The following is an 18,879-nucleotide window of genomic DNA, read 5'->3' as shown; positions in this document are numbered from 1 at the left end:
GCACGGAACCCGAAATGTCATAAGGCACATTGGGAACGGAACATCTCGTAAAGAACATGTCTCACGGTACCCGATTTGTCGCAGCCTGTTGATATTTGTTACACAGCCGAGTACACAGAAAAGGTTGCCCAGTTCCGGCCCGTTGCTAGCCTACACTTGGGGAATAACAAACTCAAACTACTCGAGATTTTTCCCAGCAAAGGCATTTCCGATTTTTCAATCAACAACAAATCTTGAATCCAGGCCGACGTTGAGTCGGATCACACACAAATAAAACGGCTTTCACAGTTTAGATTATAAAAAATAGTTTTCAAGCAACAAATACACATTTTATCCATTAAAGAACCGCGCCAAGATGGATGAGTTAGAGATTACTAGTGTGGGCCAGTTCCAGACGCTGGTGCGCTACAACAATCCAGTGCTGGTGGTCAAGCATCCAGAGAAGAAGGGGGCTCCGCTGACGGAGCTGGAGATGAAACGTCCCCAGACAGCGGGGGCTCTACTCGATACCAAGCGGGAGACCGAAGAGATATTGAACTCGATTTTGCCGCCGCGTTGCTGGGAGGAGGATGGCCAACTGTGGCAGCAGTCGGTGTCCAGCACACCGGCTACTCGCCAGGATGTCATCAACCTGCAGGAGATGCTTGACACTCGCCTGCAGCAGACGCAGGCCCGCGAGACGGGCATTTGCCCGGTGCGCCGTGAGCTCTACTCGCAGTGTTTTGGTGGGTCCCAATCCAATTTTAACTCCAAGCGTCAATTCATTTGTATCCTTTGCAGACGAAATCATACGCCAGGTGACCATCAACTGCTCCGAACGAGGATTGCTATTGCTGCGTATTCGCGACGAGATTGCCATGTCCATGGAGGCCTACGAGACTCTTTACTGCAGTTCCGTGGCCTTCGGTATGCGCAAGGCCCTGCAGGCCCACGAGGAGAAGGAGATGTTGCGCGATCGCGTCAAGACCCTGGAGCTGGACAAGGAGGCTCTGGAGGAGATCATCGCCGATATGAAGCTGAAACAGGAGCAGGCGGAGCGCCGCAATGCCGAGCTGCGTGCCTCCGAGGAGAAGAAGTTTACCGAGGAGATCACCTTCCTCAAGAAGACTAATGCCCAGCTGAAGGCACAGCTGGAGGGCATCACTGCTCCCAAAAAGTAGTGTTTCAATGATGTGTGTGCGTGCGTGTGTGGTGTGTGGGTTCTTGCATTTGTCCAGAAATATTGTTGAAAATTATTTAATTAAAATTAATGAATCAATTAATCAAAGCTTAGGACTCTGCCTCTTGCGTCTTTTCCTCAGATTCCTGTGGAGGTTTTTCGGTGCTTTCCTCCTGAATCTGCATCTCCTGCTGCGTCTGTGCCTGACTCTTCTCAGGCTCTGGCTCATCCATGGCGATCTCGTTGAGTATGGGCGTGGGTTTGAATACCTCAGGGGCCTTCTTACCAGCAGGCGGTTCCTTGGCTGCACGCTTTTGCGGCGGCTCCTCTGTAACTTCCTCTGGGGCAGCAGCACCATCATCCTCCTCTTCGTGGGGCAATTTGCTGCGCATGGCCCGCAACTCCTCCTCTGAAGGCAGGGTGTCCTTTAGCTCCTCCATTTTGGCCATGTACTGCTCGTACACATACTGCGCCATTTCGGACATGTTCTCCACAGATTTGAGCGCCTTGTCGGCAACTGCATCAGCTGACAATCGTTTCGTGGGGTAGCTATCGTCGGGTACCAAGACCAGCTTTAATGGTCGCTGAGTTAGCTGTTAGGGATCTAATTTATAATACAACAAAACTTCATTGAGAGTTCAGTTTACGCACCAGCTTAAAGGTATTCTGCAGCTCCAGGCAGTTCCTAAACAGAGACACACGACCAAAGACATAGAGGCCAAGCCGGGCACGACTCATGGCCACCACGAGACGCCGTACATCGCGCAAATGTCCCACCGCCTTGGTGCGCACCAGCGAGATCAGAATGTAGTCGTTCTGCTGGCCCTGGTACTTGTCCACGGTCGTGATCTTGTGTGGCCATCCGATAAGGGGATTGTTGCCACACCTGGCGCCGATTATGTCACGGATGAGATGCTTCTGGCCGTTGTACGTGGTCAAAATGGAGACCTTTTCTGCAGGATAGCCAAGCAGACGCATGTACATATACACCGCAACGACGTACTCCGCCTCAGCGAGGTTCTAAGGGAATAAAACAAGGATTCAGCTGTGTGTTTGGAATGGAAGATTGAAGATATCTTCATACCTGATAGAAGTACGGGTTGGGTTCGCTCTCGCCGACGCCCTTAAAGTCCTCCACATTTATCAGCTGATAGTCGTGGGCGAAACCTGGATTTGCCTGCTTGTACTCGTCCCGCTCGAAGATGTGCTGCAGATCCTCCAGCTTCTTGTAGCGCCACTTGTACAGCGAGCAGATGCTGGCCCGCGCACGTCCCTGTCCATCGAGGTCGACGGTGGGAACGCCGAGGCGCACCAGGCGGGTGAAGAGACTCTGCTCCATGTTGGAGTACTTCTGGAAGGCCATGTTCTTTATCACGGGCGGCAGCTGGTGATGGTCGCCAATCATGATCCAGCGCTTGAGGCGATTCAGGCCATCCAGGGGATTCTGCAGCAGCAGGGGAATGAACGTTTCGATCTCCAGGATCTGCGCCGACTCCTCCATCAAGATGTTGTCGTAGCGGAAGCCCAGATTGACCAGCTCCTTGCGCTTGAGCGCCGCATGGGTACATGTCATGGCAATGATTTTGGCCTCCTTCACGAGGAGATACTTCGAGCGATCCAAGCCTGTGCGCAGCAGCTCGAAGGCGCGGAACTCCTCCAGCTCGGTGAAGATGTCCGAAATGAAGCGGAAGTTCGACTCGGCTGTGGCCAGGAGCTCATCGTATGTGGATCCCTTGAACAGCGGCTGTGGGGCATCCGCAAAGAACTTGCCGAAGGGAAAATCCTTCTCGAACAGTGCCCTAAGCTTTTCCGGGTCTGCCTCCTCCTGGTGCACTCTGATCTGGTCCTGAAACTTCTCCCAGCGCGCCATCACATTGTACAAATAGAAATAGCCGGCTGTCTCGCACGTGTACGCATTGTCGCCGCTCACGCCGAGGGCCTCCTGCAGACGTTGCACTTGATTGAGCAGATCCATTCGCTTGGCCAGCACGTAATTCACGCGACCATAGCGGCTGTAGTCCTTCTCCGTCTCTAGTGCCTCCTCGCCGTGGCCAAGACGCAGCAGATGTCGCTCATCAATGTCTAGGGCCATGATCTTCTCGAACAGTTGATTCAGCGCCTGATTGGAGTGCGTGACAATGAGTGTCCGCTGGTTGGGCTGATTGTGGTAGATATTGGATATGATCTGCACGGCCACATCGGTCTTGCCAGTGCCGGGAGGGCCCACCACCAGCGTCAGACCCGGCTGCATGCCAGCCCGAATGGCCTCGATCTGTGTAGGCGTAAAGCGAATAGAGTTTCTAGGAAAAGAAGACACAAAAGAATCAGTGGACCAGTGGATGAGCGGAAGATTTGCAGGATTTAATTTACTCACTGTTTGGGCTTGTCGCTGGGATAGGGTCCCCTCGCCTCGTATTTATAGGGCTGCACTACAATCGACTTGCTTACAGACACCACTTGCTCCTTCTTCTCTTCATCATCCTCTCTTTCTTTATCGTCGCTGTCCTTTTGTACGGGCACATCCTCAAAGATTAGACGATAGGGTGGCAATCGGCTCTCTTCTGGGAGCTCGCACTTCAGCTCGTCGCTAGGGAAGCTCCTCTTCAGATGCTCATAGTCCAAGAAGGTGTCGTTGAACTCCAGACTGCGCTCCTGATTTGGCATGTTGCTGTAATGGGCCGCCCCGGGATCGCCATATCCGAGGAGTATGTCGTGCAGCCACGGCGGCACCACGCACTCTGTGTTCATCAGATGGCGAATGGTCTCCAGGACGGCCTTGAAGTTGTTCTCCTTGGGTTTGCGACGCATCAGGATGTTGAAGCTCTCGTAGACATCATCGGCGCCCTGCAGTAGGGTAATATAAATTCTAATGAAGGATTACTGGGTAGGACGTGTAAGGAGCTACTTACATCCTGTAGATCGTCCATGTCCAGGCGATACTGATTCGAGTCCAGCCACACACGGTAGCAGCGCTGCTCTCCCGGAAGCTGGGGCCGCGGCTCGGGCCCATCTTCGACCACACGACCATTGGCATCCAGCATGCCTTCGACCTCGCAGCCCCGCACACTGACCAGCCCCACCTGTGGGATGAAGGGCTCGCGCGGATTGTATTTTGTTCCATACGGCTGTGTGGGCTTCACGGTGATCAGGAAGCAGACGTCGTGTTTGCGCAGGTTTTCCCACTCGGTCTTGATCTCCCGGCGCACGGAAAGGGTCACGCCCACATCTGCTCGCACTCGGGAGGGCTTCTTCTCCCCGATATGCGGCTTGGCCACCTCCACCACAGCAAAGCTGGCGATGGGCAGGGCCATGCGTGCCCATCCTCCAAAGACGACGTCACCATCCTCCGACTTCCAGGGCAGCATGCGGCTGACGGCATCCTCGATGTCCTGCCGAATCTCGTAGGTGGACTCGAGTCGGAAGAGATTGAAGTTTCGCAGGAGGTAGTCGTGGAGCGTGAGGAACTGCAGGTTGAGCTTGGGCAGAGCCAGACAGCAGTCGCCCGTGAAGTACTCCGAGGGCACCACATTCTCATCCCAGACGACCTGTTCCGTGGGGTACAGCGGCATCTCGTTGAGCGCCTCTAGCTGGGAGCAGCGCTTCTCGTGCCGAGTGATCAGCAGCTCCCGCAGGAAAGGCTCATCGAGGCGGTGCCACTCGAAGGGTGCGGCCACCTCATCCGGCACTAGGTTCAGAAACGTGGCGATCTGCTTCAGTCCCTCCCCATCCAATCCCCCGAAATGCTGCTCCAGCGACTCCCGATTGTCCACGGTCGCCACATTGGATAGGGCGAACACTCGCAAGCTGGGGAACTTGGCGAACACTGCCCGCTGCAGGGAGGTGATCTTCTTGTAATGCAGCTGGGTCATGTCGTGGTCGGTGAGGGAGTTTCCTGTCACATCGTTGATTTCGAATCGGGTGTAGAACTTTAGCATGTCCAGGAGCTGTAAAAGAAATATGATTATTGGTTATTTATCATATATCTTATTGAGATTTACATTTTCTACCCTCGTCACCCATTGAGCCGCTCCTGATCGACACCACACGCGCGTGCATTGAATGGAACGTGTTTCGTTGTTTTACTACCTGCCCTCGTCAATGTTCGCTCTCGCTCTCTCTCTCTCTCTCTCTATGTGCCGCTCTCTCCGACTCTATTTTAAGTTCTGTCACACAAACCACAGGTAACGCAAGTCCAAGTAAAGCCAAAGCCGGTCTGCCCCCTCTTAAGGTTGATACGTCATCAGTTTGGGTAATACAACTCCCATGCATACGTACATAACATGTACATAACATGTATGTGTTAGTTTGTTGGTGTACTCTCTCTCTCTCTCAGGCTAGATTGAGAGAGCGAGAGAGTGCTAATAAAGCAAGGTGAACTAAAAGAAGGTCTGTCTGTAAAGAGCAGGCGGAAGTCCTTATGGGGGAACAGGAGCAGTTATATTTTGGAATCTCAAAACTCCCCAGGAAATCAAATACCAAATCTGGGTTTCTGAAGGTTAGCTGAAGGGTGTCTCACCTTTCGATAGCATTCTCATTGAGCAGCATAAGGATAAATCAAAATCTACTTCCACTCCTTTCTTCATATTTTATGGAGAGGTGTGAGAGGACAAGGGGGGACAAGTACCATAAACAGAATTGAAAGACAAGGCACTCGCATCGCGAGGCTACAGGCTGCGGAGTGCAGTGGGAATGTAGCGGAATCTTAGCACACATCGTCATCGTCATCATCATCATCATCATCAAATAACATCCTGGTGACAGAAGGGGAGGGTTTACTTGCAAACGAACAGTCAAACGCACACACACAAACGCAACATGCATTCCCTTTGCCGGTTCCTGGTTTGTCTCTGCATACTGCCATCTCGCCTGCTCCAATTGATAATTTCCGTCGCTCAATTTAAACAAAAACGCGAGCTGTAGAGGGGGAGAGAAGAGGAGAGGAGAGAGCAAAGCCCTGCTTCAACTTTTAGTTGTTGCGTTTTGGTGGTTGCCGACTGCGCTCGGCACAGGGTACATTATGTTGGAGGTGTGTATGCAGCAATCCAAGGGGGCCCTAATTTGTCAGCCAAACCAGTTTCAGACGTTGGTGAATGCGGAAGAAAGCAATAAGAGAGAGAAATACCTCAGAGCCCGGATTACCTTCCCTCAAATATACCTTGAACTTAGCCGCTCTCTCTCTGCACCAGTCACTAGAAAGACAGAGCGAGACGCAGCTCATTCAACCGTCGACTTTTGAATTCGAATGTTCTCTCTCTTGCCGCGAAATTCGAAATTCCGATTCGAATAAACATTTAAGTAAAGAGGAAATAAAACACTCACTGTTTATAAGTTAATATCGCACACAGGTGCACCTTTCCAGCGGCTATAGTTGTGTGTAAATCAAGTCTACAAAGAGTTTTCACCTTAATTTGTTGGCATGCAAGTCATGATCTTGGCTTTTAGCCGGCTTCAGACTGAGAGACACCTTGATGACGCATCTGCTGTGGGCCAACACAGATCCACATTAACTCGCGATTACTTGTGTATACTCTCTGTCGCTGTCTCAGTCTCCCTGTCTGTGTTTTTGGGTCTGTTTTGTGTGCAAAAGATGCTTGTGAAAACGCTTGGCGCGCAAAAATGCAGCTGCTGCTGCTGCTCGGTGCCTGTTCTAATGCTACTGCTACTTGTGGCAGTAACATCCCCAGCGATGGCCCATATTAGTAGCGGATCTTCAGGCCCAGCTCCAGCCGATCCCGGCCTGGTGTTGGTAAACAAATGCTGCGAAAAGTTCGAGATACACGTGGATAGCGAGTGCCAGCAGGTCAACCAAACGGGTGAGTGTTGGATGAATTCTCCTGCTGTTCCCACCCCGACCCCACAACGGGGTTGTCTTGGCAACCAGCCTGAGTTGGCCATTCAACTCTATGGATTTTCCCCCTCTGGCAAGCATGCAACAAAAAAAAAAAAACGAGAAGGGACGTGTGAGACGCTTCTTACGCGTCACAACTTTTATACCCGGCACTCAGGACTACATCTAGATGTAGAAGACATCTAGATATATTTCACATTACAGAACACAAAGTAAAAAGCCTACTAAATAAAATGCATCAAAAATATTGGATCAGTTAATCGTATTTTCCAATTTATGAGATATTTAAAACAGCAATAAAATTGGTACTTTTTCCCTGCACATTCTGTGAAATAATGACCGCTAGGTTTCACAGCAGATTTTTCGAAAGTGGCGCCATCTAGCGTTCAAAACCGATTCTTGGTTAAAAGTCGGAAGAGTCAACGCCAGTGGGAGGAAGACGCCAGAGTGTGAATGAGAAAATGTAAAAAGAGCAAGAAAAGCTGCGGGACAGGGTGGGTTTAGCCACTGGAAATTAATTTCTCCATTGTGGCTATAATAATGATCCGATCGGATCCCAATTTGGTGATCTGATAGATATGGCCATTCACTACGGAATGGCGTTTTTAGTTTTCTTTTATCTTCAAAATTGTAGGTTTGGTAGGTTTTCGCACTTTTGCGGGGGTATAAGGGGGCGTGGCTCATTTTTGAAATACACTGGTTTCAGTGTGAGCATATGGCAGTCTGGATGCAACATTTGGTGGCTCTAGCTCTTATAGTCTCTGAGAACGAGCCGACAAACAAGACGGACAGACAGACATGGCTCTATCGACTCGGCTAATGATGCTGATCAAGAATATATATACTTTATGGGGTCGGAAACGCTTCCTTCTGTGCGTTACATACAACCGTTATTCGCACAAATACAATATACCCTATTTACTCTTTGAGTACCGGGTATAAAAACGTGTGTGCCCAACATTTAATGGCCCATTTTTTGGCTATCAGTGGATCAGTGGAACGTAGTCAGACCCTCCTCTACTTCTCCTGCTGCACTCTCTCTCTCTCTTTCGCTCTCTGCAAATGTTTTGAAAACAAACACAGAGAGTGGCTGTGGATGTGTCTTCCCCCAATCCTGCTGGCTGCTGCCTCCGATGATATGATATGATTTATGTGGCGAGGCACGGCTACTGTGTGCAGTAAGTGGTCTCTGACTGAAATTGGGGCGGGGGAAATAGTTTCGTTATTAAGTGTAAAAGATGGGAAAACTCGGCAAGTGATATTAAAGCTATCATGGTTTGAAAGGTAAACCCACAAAAGGTGGAAAATAGTTATGGCTTTGTGGGCCCTTTCTGGAAATTAAATCAAAATATCAGCGTTCTAGTCCCTTGCTCATAACAAAAGCATTCCTAAGCAACTAATTCCGAATTCAGCATTGTAATTATTGCCATTTCATGTGACACACAACAACAAGGATGAATCATTAACAATTGGGGCAACATTCGCACACTGATCTGATCTCATCTGAGGATTAGTCAATGCCAGAAGATTGCAACAGCACAAACAGCATCATGAGATTCAATCTAATTTCCGTGTACTATGATTAGCAAATCAAAGGAGTGGGGGGAAGTGAGTCCAATTTCTGTGGCAATTGGAGGAGAACAAATCCCCACAAATCGCAAACTGAAAGCCAGAAACAGAGAGATGATGATTGAATGGCATGGCAAGCCAGAGGCACGTTCTTTTCATGCAGTCTAACTATTTATAGGAGAGTGGATGGAATCCCCCTCTATCCATCGATTGTAACAAAGGCAGACTGACCTCTTGAAGTGTTTTCTCTTCTGTTCTCCAATTGAAACATCTCTTTCTCTCTCCCTCTCTCGCATCCATTTGCAGACTACTTCCAGCCGATGTTCACCAGCTATGGCGGTGACCAGAACCGGCCTGTGCGCTTCAAGTTTATCATTGGCATTCCCAATTGCGGTTCCATGCAGATGTGGCCCATCTATCACTACGCAGGGGTGAGTCTCTCTCTTTTCACGTCTTCATATCTTGCGGAAATCTATAGATTCCCTTCCCCCTTCTTTCAGAGCTCTGATAAGCTGGTGCTCCTGGACGATGGCAGACTGAGGCACTACACAAATGCCGAAGACGAGGCCGCCGAGCAGCGTGGCGTTCAAACAGACTACGAAGATGACATAGCTAGAAGCAGAGAGCCGCTCTACCACGACTACGACCAGGGACTCTACTGCATAGATAGGGTATGAATGCTCCCTACACAACACAACCCCTTTCGCTGCCATTCTAAGTAAATTATTTTACATTTCTTTAGGCAACTTCCAGCACGGGCGAAGAGCATGTTTTGTTTGCCAAGATTTGTCTGGCCAAAAAGGAGATCAAGTGGAGCGACTCGAACTTTCTGCTACGCAAAATACTCAATCCCATCTTCCATGGCATATCGCTGATTATCCTGCTGGTCATAGCCATTGTCTATTTTATCCTGCCGACCCTCAGGTGAGCTCTGCTTTTGGAACTCTGACCCCAACCATGCGTTAATCGCGTCCCTTTCCGTTCAGCAGAGATCTGGTGGGCAACATTGTGACCACAATTGCCGTTTGCCTGATGGTCAGCCAGGCGGCGGATCTGGTGCGCATCTTCACGGAGCTCACGAATCACGTGAGCTTTATTGTGGCAGACATCATCCTGTGCTTCAGCCTGCTGGCTGCCTTCTTTTGGCTGAACAGCTTTGGCTACTACATCTGGAAGACCTTTCGCTCGCGCAACGTCTTCCTGCGCGTCACCGATGGCCGCAAGTACTGCTACTACTCCGCCTATGCCTGGGGCTGCACGGGCACCATGGCCGCCCTGGCGGTCTTCGCGCACTTCTTCCTCGATGCCGACTCGTACAAGCAGGAGCAGATGGTGGGCGAACAGGAGACTATTGGCTTGCTGGGCATTTGCATATTCTTTGCCCCCATTGCATGCACCATCGTGGTGAACACCTTCTTCTATGTGACCACCAGGAAGTTGATCAATAGACGCACAGTCTACGGACGGATAGCCCACAAGCTGAAGGCCAAGTGAGTTTTTCCAATTCGTAGATAAACCCATTGGAGTAATCCATCCCTGTCTCTTGCAGCTTCATTATGTTCTCGCTGATGCTGCTGGTCATGTCCGTGGCCTGGCTGTTCCTCATAATATCTTGGCTGCAGCTGGACGGACTGCTTTATGCCCACATTGCGGTCAATGCCCTACAGTGCCCGCTGATGCTCTACATCTGTGTGCTGCGGCAGCGCCATGTGACGTTTCTGCTCAAGAAGTCCTGCTGCTACAACGAGCCACCCTCCACGAACGACTGGGGCGACGAGATGCACTACATGAACGGCAACGACTACTGAGATTAACCAGCCATCGACTCCAGTCCCGCCTCCGTCTAACATCTAAGCTCTAGCGCCGCTAAGTGTTGTCCCGTAGTTTAGCAATGTCAAACATTGAGATTTTTGTACTTAAACTTAACTAACTTATAATTTACCAGTTAGGAAATAAAACAAGAAAAGTCTGACACATACCTGGCCAAAGAGCTTGCCCTCCTCGCGGCGCACCAGCGGCGACAGCAGAGCCCTCACAATCAGGTGGCAGTCATCCAGGACGGTGTTGAAAAAGCGCCGTGTGGGCAGCAGGGCTTCCAGATCGATGATGAACTCTAGAAAGCGCTCGCAGTAGTGCACCAGACAGGGGTTAATCTCGCCCTCAGCGGGAATGCTCTCGAGTATGTCCAGGAAGTCGATGATGAGGTTCTGCATAAAGTGCCGTTCCCATAGGACTTCGGCCTTGGGGTCCTTGTCCTTTTTGAGCAGACGCTTCCAGTACTTTCGCCACTCGGGCACCTCACGCAGCTCCTGCTCGCGACGGCGGGGCTGCAGACAGTGCCACATGGAGAGGGATACGAGACGCTTGGCCTGCTCGCGGCACAGCTCGATCTCCATGCTGTTGAAGCAGTGATTGAGAAACATCAGCAGTGAAGTGCGTTCACGCAACGTGCTCCTCGCCTCCTTCGCCCCCTTGTCCGGCAGACACGACTCCAGCACGTGGCGGAAGAAGTCCGGATACTGTTCGGGCTGCTCTTCGAATACATTCCACACCTGTACGCGCTCGCGAAACTTCTCGTTGGCCATGATCACAATGGACATGAGGTGCGCGTGTGTGGCCGTCTCTCGCTGGTAGTTCGGCCACAGATACTGTTCCATATACTGGCTGAACTCGAGCATGTTGATGCGCCGCGAACTGTGGCTGCCGCCGATTTCCTCATTGTAGATGCGTTCAATAACCTTTGCGCTGTATGGCAAATGGTCCGACTTTGTGTCTGGCGACCAATACTGGGATGCAACCTATAAAAACAGTTTGTTTCGTAATTTTCGGCTGCGTGCAAGCGCTTGTCCCAAGGAGCACCCACCTGCCATATGACATCGGAGCTGAATTGGGCTAACGTTAGGGTGCCGGCCATTTCTTTGGACTTGTTACTGTTGTCCTTGGCTGCTTGGGCTCGGGTTTGGCTTCGGCGTTTCATTTTCGCTGCTAACAACTACAGAAAATTCAATTAACACAAAAAAAAACACCAAACAAACGCCGGTCGCAGAAACAGTGTTACCGCGTAAGTATCAATCAAATATACCGCACGACCCTCAAAGTTATACCGAAATATACCTTCTCCTAAATAATTTTCCTCGATTTTGTGTTATATTTAATTTGATGCTTTTATTTTGGCTGACCTTTTTAGTTTTAATCTTGTTTTGCATTCAATCCAATATAGATAAGTCATGAAAATGAGCAAATCTTTTGGAAAATTGAATGATGACTCGAGTAAAATTACAGTTTTAAAGCATTTCGTAACCAGCTAATAATACTAAGTAGAACATCAACATCTAGGAAAATGGTTTACGATTTTCGGTATATTTGCAGTATATTCTAAAAATCAAAGGTTTCCAGGGTCGATAATTCCGCGGTCACACAGGTACTACATGCCGGCTGCCGCCGTAAATAAAAACTATATTTTCAGATAATTCACATAAAGGACTGCAAAATGATGCCTGCCATACCGCCCGAGAACATACTGGTACGTAGAAAAGCAGGATTAGGCCAGTGTTTGCTGAATTTCTTTAATTTTGATTACAGAACCGTGTTCTGTTGGTGCTGCGATATCCCCCAGTGGAGCGGGTGCACGAGCTGATCATGCTTATGGACCGATGCTCCCTGCGGGAACTGCAGGAGATATTTCCCCACATTGTGCACTGTATATTTGGGGTAAATGGCAATCCCCTGGGATGGGGACTGCGCACGACGACACCGGAGAGCGGAATTAATGTGTACAAGGCACTGGAACAGTTCTTTGGCATGTGCGGCACCTGGATGTGCGTGTGCCACAGGCTGCTGACCGAGCAAGCCAAGTTCGACATTGACATCAGCCTGTTGCCGGGGAAAATGGTCACAATGCTGCAAACGGGCCAGAGTCCCCTGTTCTACGCGGATCTGCTGAACATTGATCCACAGACGCACCAGTTGGTGTCGCTATCCCTTAACAGCTTCGACTTCTACATGGTTCACTTCGTGTTGCACGGACTGCAGCCGCTTCACAGCATCGATCCCGTGGCCATGCAGATCCACAACACGCGAAGCAAGACCGTCTATCTGCTGCTAGTGAGCGAGTATCTGAACAACTTTCTGCCTCTCTTTCCGGACGCACGCATCGAGCCGAGCTACTTAGGTGCTCAAGGCATCAAGGCACCGCAGCCCCTGCCCACGCAGTCGCTGCAGCCGCTGGGCCAGCCAAGCTACATTAAGATCCCCAGTTCCTATCGCAATGGCAACAGCTCTGGCGGTGGCAGTGGCGGTCCTGGAGGCGGCAACATCTCGCCACAGTCGACGTCAGCGAGTGTCACTGCCGCCCGCAACTATACCTGGCGCTCAGAGTCGGTCCTTCACTTCTTTTCTGACATCTGGCTACGCTACGATGTGGAGACTGAGCATCATCTGCCCGGTAGCGACTGGGTGCGCGCCGTCCGCACCTTAGTCAAACAGATTCACTTCTTCGCCAGCGCTGCCCAGGCTGACCACGGCTCGCTCTGTTCCCTGCGCAAGCTGTCCCTAATCATTGTGAAGGGGCGCATATATGCCTTCCTCTCAGGTCTGATTGACCGCTGGCCGCTGGACAGTTCCCTGCTGGTGGTCCTCGAACTGTGGCTCAGCTACATCCAGCCATGGCGATACACCATGGCCACCCTCAACAGCAGAGTGTGAGTGATAGATCCTTACGAATCAGGCAATGAAGCTTTGACCATCTTTGTCTTCTCTTTCAGTTCAAGCCACAGCTACAAGCCTGCCATAACTTCCGCCTACGACGCATTCATCATGGACAATCTGATCGTTTACACGCACGTATTCATGCAGCTGCTGCCGCACTTTGGGCGCCTGGATTACACGGTGTACCGCAATTGCCTCATGCTCAACCGCCTGGCCATCACATTCGGCGATCAAGATCTGGTAGATCGGCTGCTGCGCTTCGAGCGCTTACACTCTGGAAATTCCTATGGATTCGAGTCGCCACTTCGTCAGACGCACCTGCTAAAGTTGGTGTACATTTCGTAACCTATTTCGGGCACCTTTTAAAGTGTCTTTTTATACATTCTTTTAGCAAATCTCCGCCGCAGAGTGCCCAATGGTCGAGCATGCCCAAACTCTTCAGCGACATCATGCGCATGGAAATGGAGAACTTTTTGTTTGTCATCAGCATGGCACGAAACCAGGTGCTGCGTGAGGTTTCGCGCCTGCGAATGGAGATCTTGGAGAAGCAGCGTTTGGAGGGATTCCTCAAGAACTTCTTGCACAGAATGTGGCACGAGCCGAGCCAAGACGAGACGCTGCTGGCCGATGTGTCCCGCGTGCCGGAGGTGTTGCGCCAGTGCATAGATTATCTCTGTCGATCGTTTCATGTGAGTGCGGTGGCCTGTTCGTTTCTTCGTTCCTTTTTTAAGGGCCTTTTCCTCTTGCAGGTGGATCAGGCGAATCTCTCCATGCACGAGACGCTGCCCGAGGAGTGTATCTCGCCACCTTCCATCTTGGCAAACAATCGCAGCTTCTTCAATACCAGCGACTCCCTGATGGACACCTCAAGGCTTAACCCACGACATATGTCTCTGAATGCCTCGAACTTGACGGCCGCCATCGATCCTGCGCTCCTGCCCATCCAGACCGGAGAGATTACGTATTTGGTCAGACAGCTGCACACGATATCGAATGCGATTAACCAAAAGGTGGGTTGAGTGCATTTCTACAGCAATTAATTTCCTCTCCAAATCCCTCTTCTGACTTTTTCTTTGTCCTTTAGTACAAAATCCAATTGCAATCGTGCTACGAACGTCAGGATTTCCTTGGCAGCCTCACGCGACAACTGCTCCTTGCTCCAATGATCGAGCAGTGGTTCGATAAGCGGGACGGAAACACGGACATTTGGGAGAGGACGGTCACGGCGCGTGTCTCGCTGAGACCTCTGGCCTCCATGTCCGTTCTATCCGTTGTGGCCTGCTTCATGGTCATGGCATTCGTGTTCCTCGGATCAGCTCTGAAGGGGCTTGGCATCCTCGTCGCCCTGTTCATGGGCTACATCCTGCTAATGGCGCTCTGTTGGCCCTGAATTGTTCGTTGTCGTCTGAGATTTATATATTTGTATAAAACTAAAGAGAAACTACGATTACGACTACGTCTACGTCTACGTTTAGGATTACGATTAGATGAACTGTGTCTGTGTGTGTGTATGGGTATATCTGTGTGCAGCATCACTCAGAGCAACGCGGCCGTAGGGCCAGGCGCAGCGTCTGGTCGGGCACTGTGACCATTCGCAGCATGCATTCGACGGGCGGCTCGTTGAGGCACTGCATCTCGAACTGGGAGGCGCACTTGCCCAGCAGCGAGTGCAGCTGCTTGAGGGCCACACGCCGACCAATGCACGACCGCTGCCCAATGGCAAAGGGCAGGCTGCCGTGCGACTGGTGCACTTGCTCCGACCGGCCCACACACCAGCGCTCTGGCAGAACCCGCTCCGGCTGCTCAAAGTGTGATGCATCGCGACCGGCGGTGTACAGGGAGAGAAGTACCATGGTCTGAAAGAGGACAAAACGAATGAGCAATCGATGGTTTCTGCTGTGGAGCTTCCCTTTACCCACATCTTTCTCAACGAAGTGGCCTCCAAGATGCGCATCCTGCGGCAGGTAGCGTCCGATGAACGGCGCCACGGGGTACAGACGCAAGGACTCCTTGATTAGGCCATGCATCAGCTGCGACTCGGACGCCATTCGCTCGCTAGCAAGCCGACGCTGCAATTGTGGCTCCCGCGACAGCACGAACAACGCCCACTGGCTGCTGAATGCGGTCTGTGTGGGAGGGAGGGGGGAAGGGATTCGAATTAGACAAGCGATCGGTGGCTGCTGCCGTTTAAAATCCACACCGTGTCACCTGCTGCTATGACCAGATCCACAAATATCCTCTTGATCATCTCCCCAGGCACCTCGGCCGTCTGCAGTCGATGGAAGAGAGTCTCCTCTCGCAGCTCCGGCTGTGCGTTGTCGCCGTTGAACTCTCCTCCAATGCAGTGGTCTATGATGGCGGCTCCCTCGCGCAGCACCTCGTCCACGTTGCTCTCAAAGTCGCGCCAAATGCGGAGGCGTAGCAGCTGGGCCAATCTGGGTGGAAAGGTCATCAGGCGCGAGCTATGCTCGAAGACCTTGTGCACAATCTGGGTGAAGTGGTCCAGAGCCGGCTGGATTTTGGGGCAGGTCAGGACATTGCTCCCAAACATGATGCAACAGAGCACTGTGGGGGGAATGAATTATAGGTTTGATCGATCAGGAAATTGCCATAGAAATACCCACCTTCTATGGACCAACGATAGAGCTGCTGCTCCAGCTCCGGCAACTCGTAGTGGCTGCTCTCTGCAGTTGCCTGCTCGGTGCTGGTGCGCCACTGGTCGACCAGCTGCCGCGTGCAGTTCTCAATATGCACGTCCATCCAATTCAAATTTCCGTTGAGGAGCAGGCGATTAAGTATACGCCGATTGTGCAGCCACTCCGTCCCCTCCCTGTGGCGTGGCAGATTAGACATGCAAATGGATGCAAAGAGAAGCAGCCAAGACATGAGATGAGATGCGAATGATTTGCAATTCATAGACAGGGTCGCGGCGGCTCGCCTTTCGACTCTCGACTTGTGTCGCTCCACTTACATAAAGAACAGTCCACGTTGGCAGGCATGCCGCTGGTTGTAGAGCGTCCAGGCATCTGGTAGCGGATGCTGCGGATATTGACCCTCATGCACGAAGACTCCACGCATTAGATTGGCCGACGACACGAACACCGCATCCTGAGAGCCGCCCAAGCGTTCCCTGAAGATGGGACCGTACTGCCGATGGCGCGCGTCGATGTACTTGTGTAGTCTGTTTCGGAGAGAAGCTCATCGATCTGTAGAGGAATACGTTCTTTTCTCTGGGCTGTATGTGCGACTCACTGTGTAGCTCCGCCAGCGGCTATCAGATCCAGCAGTGTCCCCACCACAGGCAGGCCCTTTACGCGGGGTATGGGCACGACGCCCACTTTTGGGTTGCACCTGTTGCTGCCTATTGTCGCCTCCGTGAGACCGGCTTCCGCTTTTCCACAGAACTGCCACAGAAGGCGCACCAGAAGCGTCCTCAGCAGGTGCTGCAGCCAGCGCAGTAGGCTCGTCCGCTTTCTGTTCATCGCTTTCTATCTCTCACTCTCTGTCTGTCTGTCTGTCTCTCTCACTGACAATGTCCCAGCAGGGGGCGGGCGAGGGAAGAGCAACAGGGCTCACTGCAACACGTAACACACACGTCCGACAAAGGGCCAGGCTCGGTCTGACTGATTCGCCATGCCGCTGAGCCACGGCCTTATAACCGAACAGAATGGAATAGCAGCAGCAGCCGCGGCAGCAGCAGCGGCACAGGAACGGAAAGCAGGTAGGCTCAGTCTCGGTGTCGGTGTCTCTCAATTGATATGCGCAACTCCAATAAACATCCACATCCACGCTGCTGCGTGAGCACCTTGGTTTTCGTCTTCCCATTGTGCAAATGTGTGGGGTGGTCCGCCTCTGCGAGACGCGCTGAGTGGACACAATAGGCACAAGTCCCTCCCCACTCGATCGATTCGTGGGGATATTGCTGGCATATGCAAATTTTCGGGAGGCGCAAGCGCGCGAGAGAGAGAGAGAGAGAGAGAGAGAGTAAGAGAGAGAGAGAGCGCGAGAGAAGCTTCAGGGCTTTCAATGTTTTTACTGATTTAAGCTCCTCACTTAGCCGCGTTTTAGCCAGCTATCAATTTGTTGTGACTTTATAGACAGCTCCTAAATTTATAATTAACTAAACAAAATACTTTATTGACACAGTTATTCCAGTGCAACTTGTATTTAATCTGCTCCTCAAAACATTTCTTTCTAGACACAAAAGTGCACTTCATTAAGTGTCCAAAATATTCCACAATTATATCCATTTAGCCGCGTCAATGCTCACACTTTTGTGGTCTGGTGTAAATTTGAGAGTTGCGTCGGCTTTTTCGAAGTGGTGTTCTTGCTCGAATTTTCGAACAGCCATATGTTTGCAATGCTACTATGTGTAAGAAGAGCACAGCTAGTCTGCGCAAAGAATTGTTTGGCGCGCAGAGTCTTACATTTGAATGTGATGTGGAAGTGTGTTACGAACCTGTTTTGGAGTTGGGGCAAGGCCGGCTAGCCAGTCATCCCAGGCCCCCAGGTCGCACAACAAACCAACTGTTCGGATATCTCGAACAAATACCAAAACGAACGAAAATTAAAAATAAAAATACAACGAACTTTACTCTACATCTAACGGACAAACATCTCTCCGACACAGACGTGGACAAGTCTGAGGTACCGGTGGTCTAGCTTGGGCGTACTTTACTTGAGATCCGACTCAAAACAACTACGATTCTCCTTTCCCAAGTGAGGCGGCCTTTCTCCATTTCGCCGTTGTGGTTCCCTTTCCCCCACATACTAAACAAACTAGCTCTTCATTTCAAACGTTATAATATTGGACTCAAAAACTTAACACATACTTAACTATACCCTACACTAACTTATGGCGGCGCGTCCGCCTACTCCCACCTTCTCAGCTTAAATTATGGGTGGAAATGATCACAAAAAAAGAAATATAAATAATAAAATAAATATAAATACAAATACTACATTTATGTTAAATTAATAAGGGTATATAAGTTTATATAGGGAACGGCTAAGTAATTTTGAATAATATTTAATATATATTTGTATTATTTATGTGTGTATTTATGTATTTATTTATTTAATCGGACTTCGTTGCTCCTAAGCTATGGGTGGCACTTGGAGGGCTCGCGCCCGGGCAGGGTTGTGACCTTTCTTCAGCGGGCCGGAGGTTGGAAATTTTGGCCCATCTACGGGATGCCAGTCGGTACAATTTATTCCCTATGGGTTTTAAAAATATTGAATCTGGGATTCATTTCTCTTTGGACTGGACTCTTCAAGATTGTCCCGCCGGTCTGTCTTCTTTTTCCCGATTTGGTCAAGATTTTCTTGTTCCACGGTCACACACAAAAACGCTCTAACACTGCCGATCTTTATTTTCCCATAAAATGCATGCTCAGCGTAGCTGCCCTATTCAGTCTCTCTCACTGGAACTGATCCCATCTCTTCTATTGCCCTTGAACCAAGTTCAAGGGCATGGCATGGCATTTCTTCGAGGGTGTGGGTGAGCTGGTTCGTGGATCCCGCAATATTTTTGAGCCTCTCTTCGATTTCCCTTCTCTCACTCTCCGGCACCGTTTGTCGCCTTGCCCCTTCAACT

The 18,879-nt window shown here is 50.6% G+C and overlaps 5 protein-coding genes across 6 annotated transcripts; 3 read left to right on the top strand and 2 right to left on the bottom strand.

The window, feature by feature from the left end:
- Nucleotides 1-241: 241 nt before the first annotated feature.
- LOC117586512 (putative inner dynein arm light chain, axonemal) lies at nt 242-1,217 on the top strand. Its single transcript, XM_034276642.1, has 2 exons — nt 242-725; nt 781-1,217. The coding sequence occupies exons 1-2, from the start codon at nt 356-358 to the stop codon at nt 1,158-1,160; spliced, it is 750 nt and encodes a 249-aa protein (XP_034132533.1). The 5' UTR covers nt 242-355; the 3' UTR covers nt 1,161-1,217.
- LOC117586508 (RNA helicase aquarius) lies at nt 1,185-11,632 on the bottom strand. Its single transcript, XM_034276636.1, has 7 exons — nt 11,440-11,632; nt 10,556-11,374; nt 4,069-5,103; nt 3,534-4,003; nt 2,244-3,459; nt 1,811-2,179; nt 1,185-1,752 (listed from the first exon to the last, which is right to left on the bottom strand). Exons 1-7 carry the CDS (start codon nt 11,551-11,553, stop codon nt 1,270-1,272), a joined length of 4,506 nt encoding a protein of 1,501 aa, XP_034132527.1. The 5' UTR covers nt 11,554-11,632; the 3' UTR covers nt 1,185-1,269.
- On the top strand, nt 6,376-10,554 carry LOC117586511 (probable G-protein coupled receptor Mth-like 5). 2 transcript variants are annotated; one of them, XM_034276639.1, is made up of 6 exons: nt 6,376-6,972; nt 8,883-9,007; nt 9,077-9,247; nt 9,319-9,500; nt 9,563-10,066; nt 10,126-10,554. In XM_034276639.1, the coding sequence occupies exons 1-6, from the start codon at nt 6,576-6,578 to the stop codon at nt 10,382-10,384; spliced, it is 1,638 nt and encodes a 545-aa protein (XP_034132530.1). In that variant the 5' UTR covers nt 6,376-6,575; the 3' UTR covers nt 10,385-10,554. The 2 variants fall into 2 exon arrangements, with proteins under 2 accessions (XP_034132530.1, XP_034132531.1); XM_034276640.1 differs by having other exon boundaries at nt 6,377-6,972; nt 9,566-10,066.
- Nucleotides 11,633-11,976: 344 nt separating the features above from the next.
- Nucleotides 11,977-14,739, top strand: LOC117586237 (sphingomyelin phosphodiesterase 4). The gene is made up of 6 exons (XM_034276175.1): nt 11,977-12,099; nt 12,159-13,276; nt 13,340-13,609; nt 13,675-13,972; nt 14,033-14,293; nt 14,368-14,739. The coding sequence occupies exons 1-6, from the start codon at nt 12,067-12,069 to the stop codon at nt 14,671-14,673; spliced, it is 2,286 nt and encodes a 761-aa protein (XP_034132066.1). The 5' UTR covers nt 11,977-12,066; the 3' UTR covers nt 14,674-14,739.
- LOC117586239 (cytochrome P450 315a1, mitochondrial) lies at nt 14,684-17,054 on the bottom strand. Its single transcript, XM_034276176.1, has 7 exons — nt 16,822-17,054; nt 16,536-16,785; nt 16,255-16,464; nt 15,908-16,113; nt 15,484-15,848; nt 15,203-15,409; nt 14,684-15,139 (listed from the first exon to the last, which is right to left on the bottom strand). Exons 2-7 carry the CDS (start codon nt 16,763-16,765, stop codon nt 14,816-14,818), a joined length of 1,542 nt encoding a protein of 513 aa, XP_034132067.1. The 5' UTR covers nt 16,766-16,785; nt 16,822-17,054; the 3' UTR covers nt 14,684-14,815.
- Between the last annotated feature and the right edge of the window lie 1,825 nt (nt 17,055-18,879).

Source organism: Drosophila guanche, unplaced genomic scaffold, assembly GCF_900245975.1.
Source record: "Drosophila guanche unplaced genomic scaffold, DGUA_6, whole genome shotgun sequence".
NCBI lineage: Eukaryota > Metazoa > Arthropoda > Insecta > Diptera > Drosophilidae > Drosophila > Drosophila guanche.
This window is presented reverse-complemented; position numbering and strand designations above follow the sequence as displayed.

Bases quoted from the DNA above. Each gene is read 5' to 3' on its own strand.
- LOC117586512 (XM_034276642.1), top strand. From the start codon at position 356: ATGGATGAGTTAGAGATTACTAGTGTGGGCCAGTTCCAGACGCTGGTG. The intron at 726-780 runs GTGGGTCCCAAT...TATCCTTTGCAG, and splicing joins GCTCTACTCGCAGTGTTTTG to ACGAAATCATACGCCAGGTG.
- LOC117586511 (XM_034276639.1), top strand. From the start codon at position 6,576: ATGCAAGTCATGATCTTGGCTTTTAGCCGGCTTCAGACTGAGAGACAC. The intron at 9,501-9,562 runs GTGAGCTCTGCT...CTTTCCGTTCAG, and splicing joins TTTATCCTGCCGACCCTCAG to CAGAGATCTGGTGGGCAACA. The intron at 10,067-10,125 runs GTGAGTTTTTCC...TGTCTCTTGCAG, and splicing joins GCCCACAAGCTGAAGGCCAA to CTTCATTATGTTCTCGCTGA.
- LOC117586508 (XM_034276636.1), bottom strand. From the start codon at position 11,553: ATGAAACGCCGAAGCCAAACCCGAGCCCAAGCAGCCAAGGACAACAGT. The intron at 3,460-3,533 runs GTGAGTAAATTA...TTCTTTTCCTAG, and splicing joins CCCAGCGACAAGCCCAAACA to AAACTCTATTCGCTTTACGC. The intron at 1,753-1,810 runs GTGCGTAAACTG...GATCCCTAACAG, and splicing joins TGCAGAATACCTTTAAGCTG to CTAACTCAGCGACCATTAAA.
- LOC117586237 (XM_034276175.1), top strand. From the start codon at position 12,067: ATGATGCCTGCCATACCGCCCGAGAACATACTG. The intron at 12,100-12,158 runs GTACGTAGAAAA...TTTTGATTACAG, and splicing joins TACCGCCCGAGAACATACTG to AACCGTGTTCTGTTGGTGCT. The intron at 13,973-14,032 runs GTGAGTGCGGTG...TTCCTCTTGCAG, and splicing joins ATCTCTGTCGATCGTTTCAT to GTGGATCAGGCGAATCTCTC.
- LOC117586239 (XM_034276176.1), bottom strand. From the start codon at position 16,765: ATGAACAGAAAGCGGACGAGCCTACTGCGCTGGCTGCAGCACCTGCTG. The intron at 16,114-16,254 runs GTAAGTGGAGCG...GCCACGCCACAG, and splicing joins CAACGTGGACTGTTCTTTAT to GGAGGGGACGGAGTGGCTGC. The intron at 15,410-15,483 runs GTGTGGATTTTA...CCTCCCACACAG, and splicing joins TCATAGCAGCAGGTGACACG to ACCGCATTCAGCAGCCAGTG.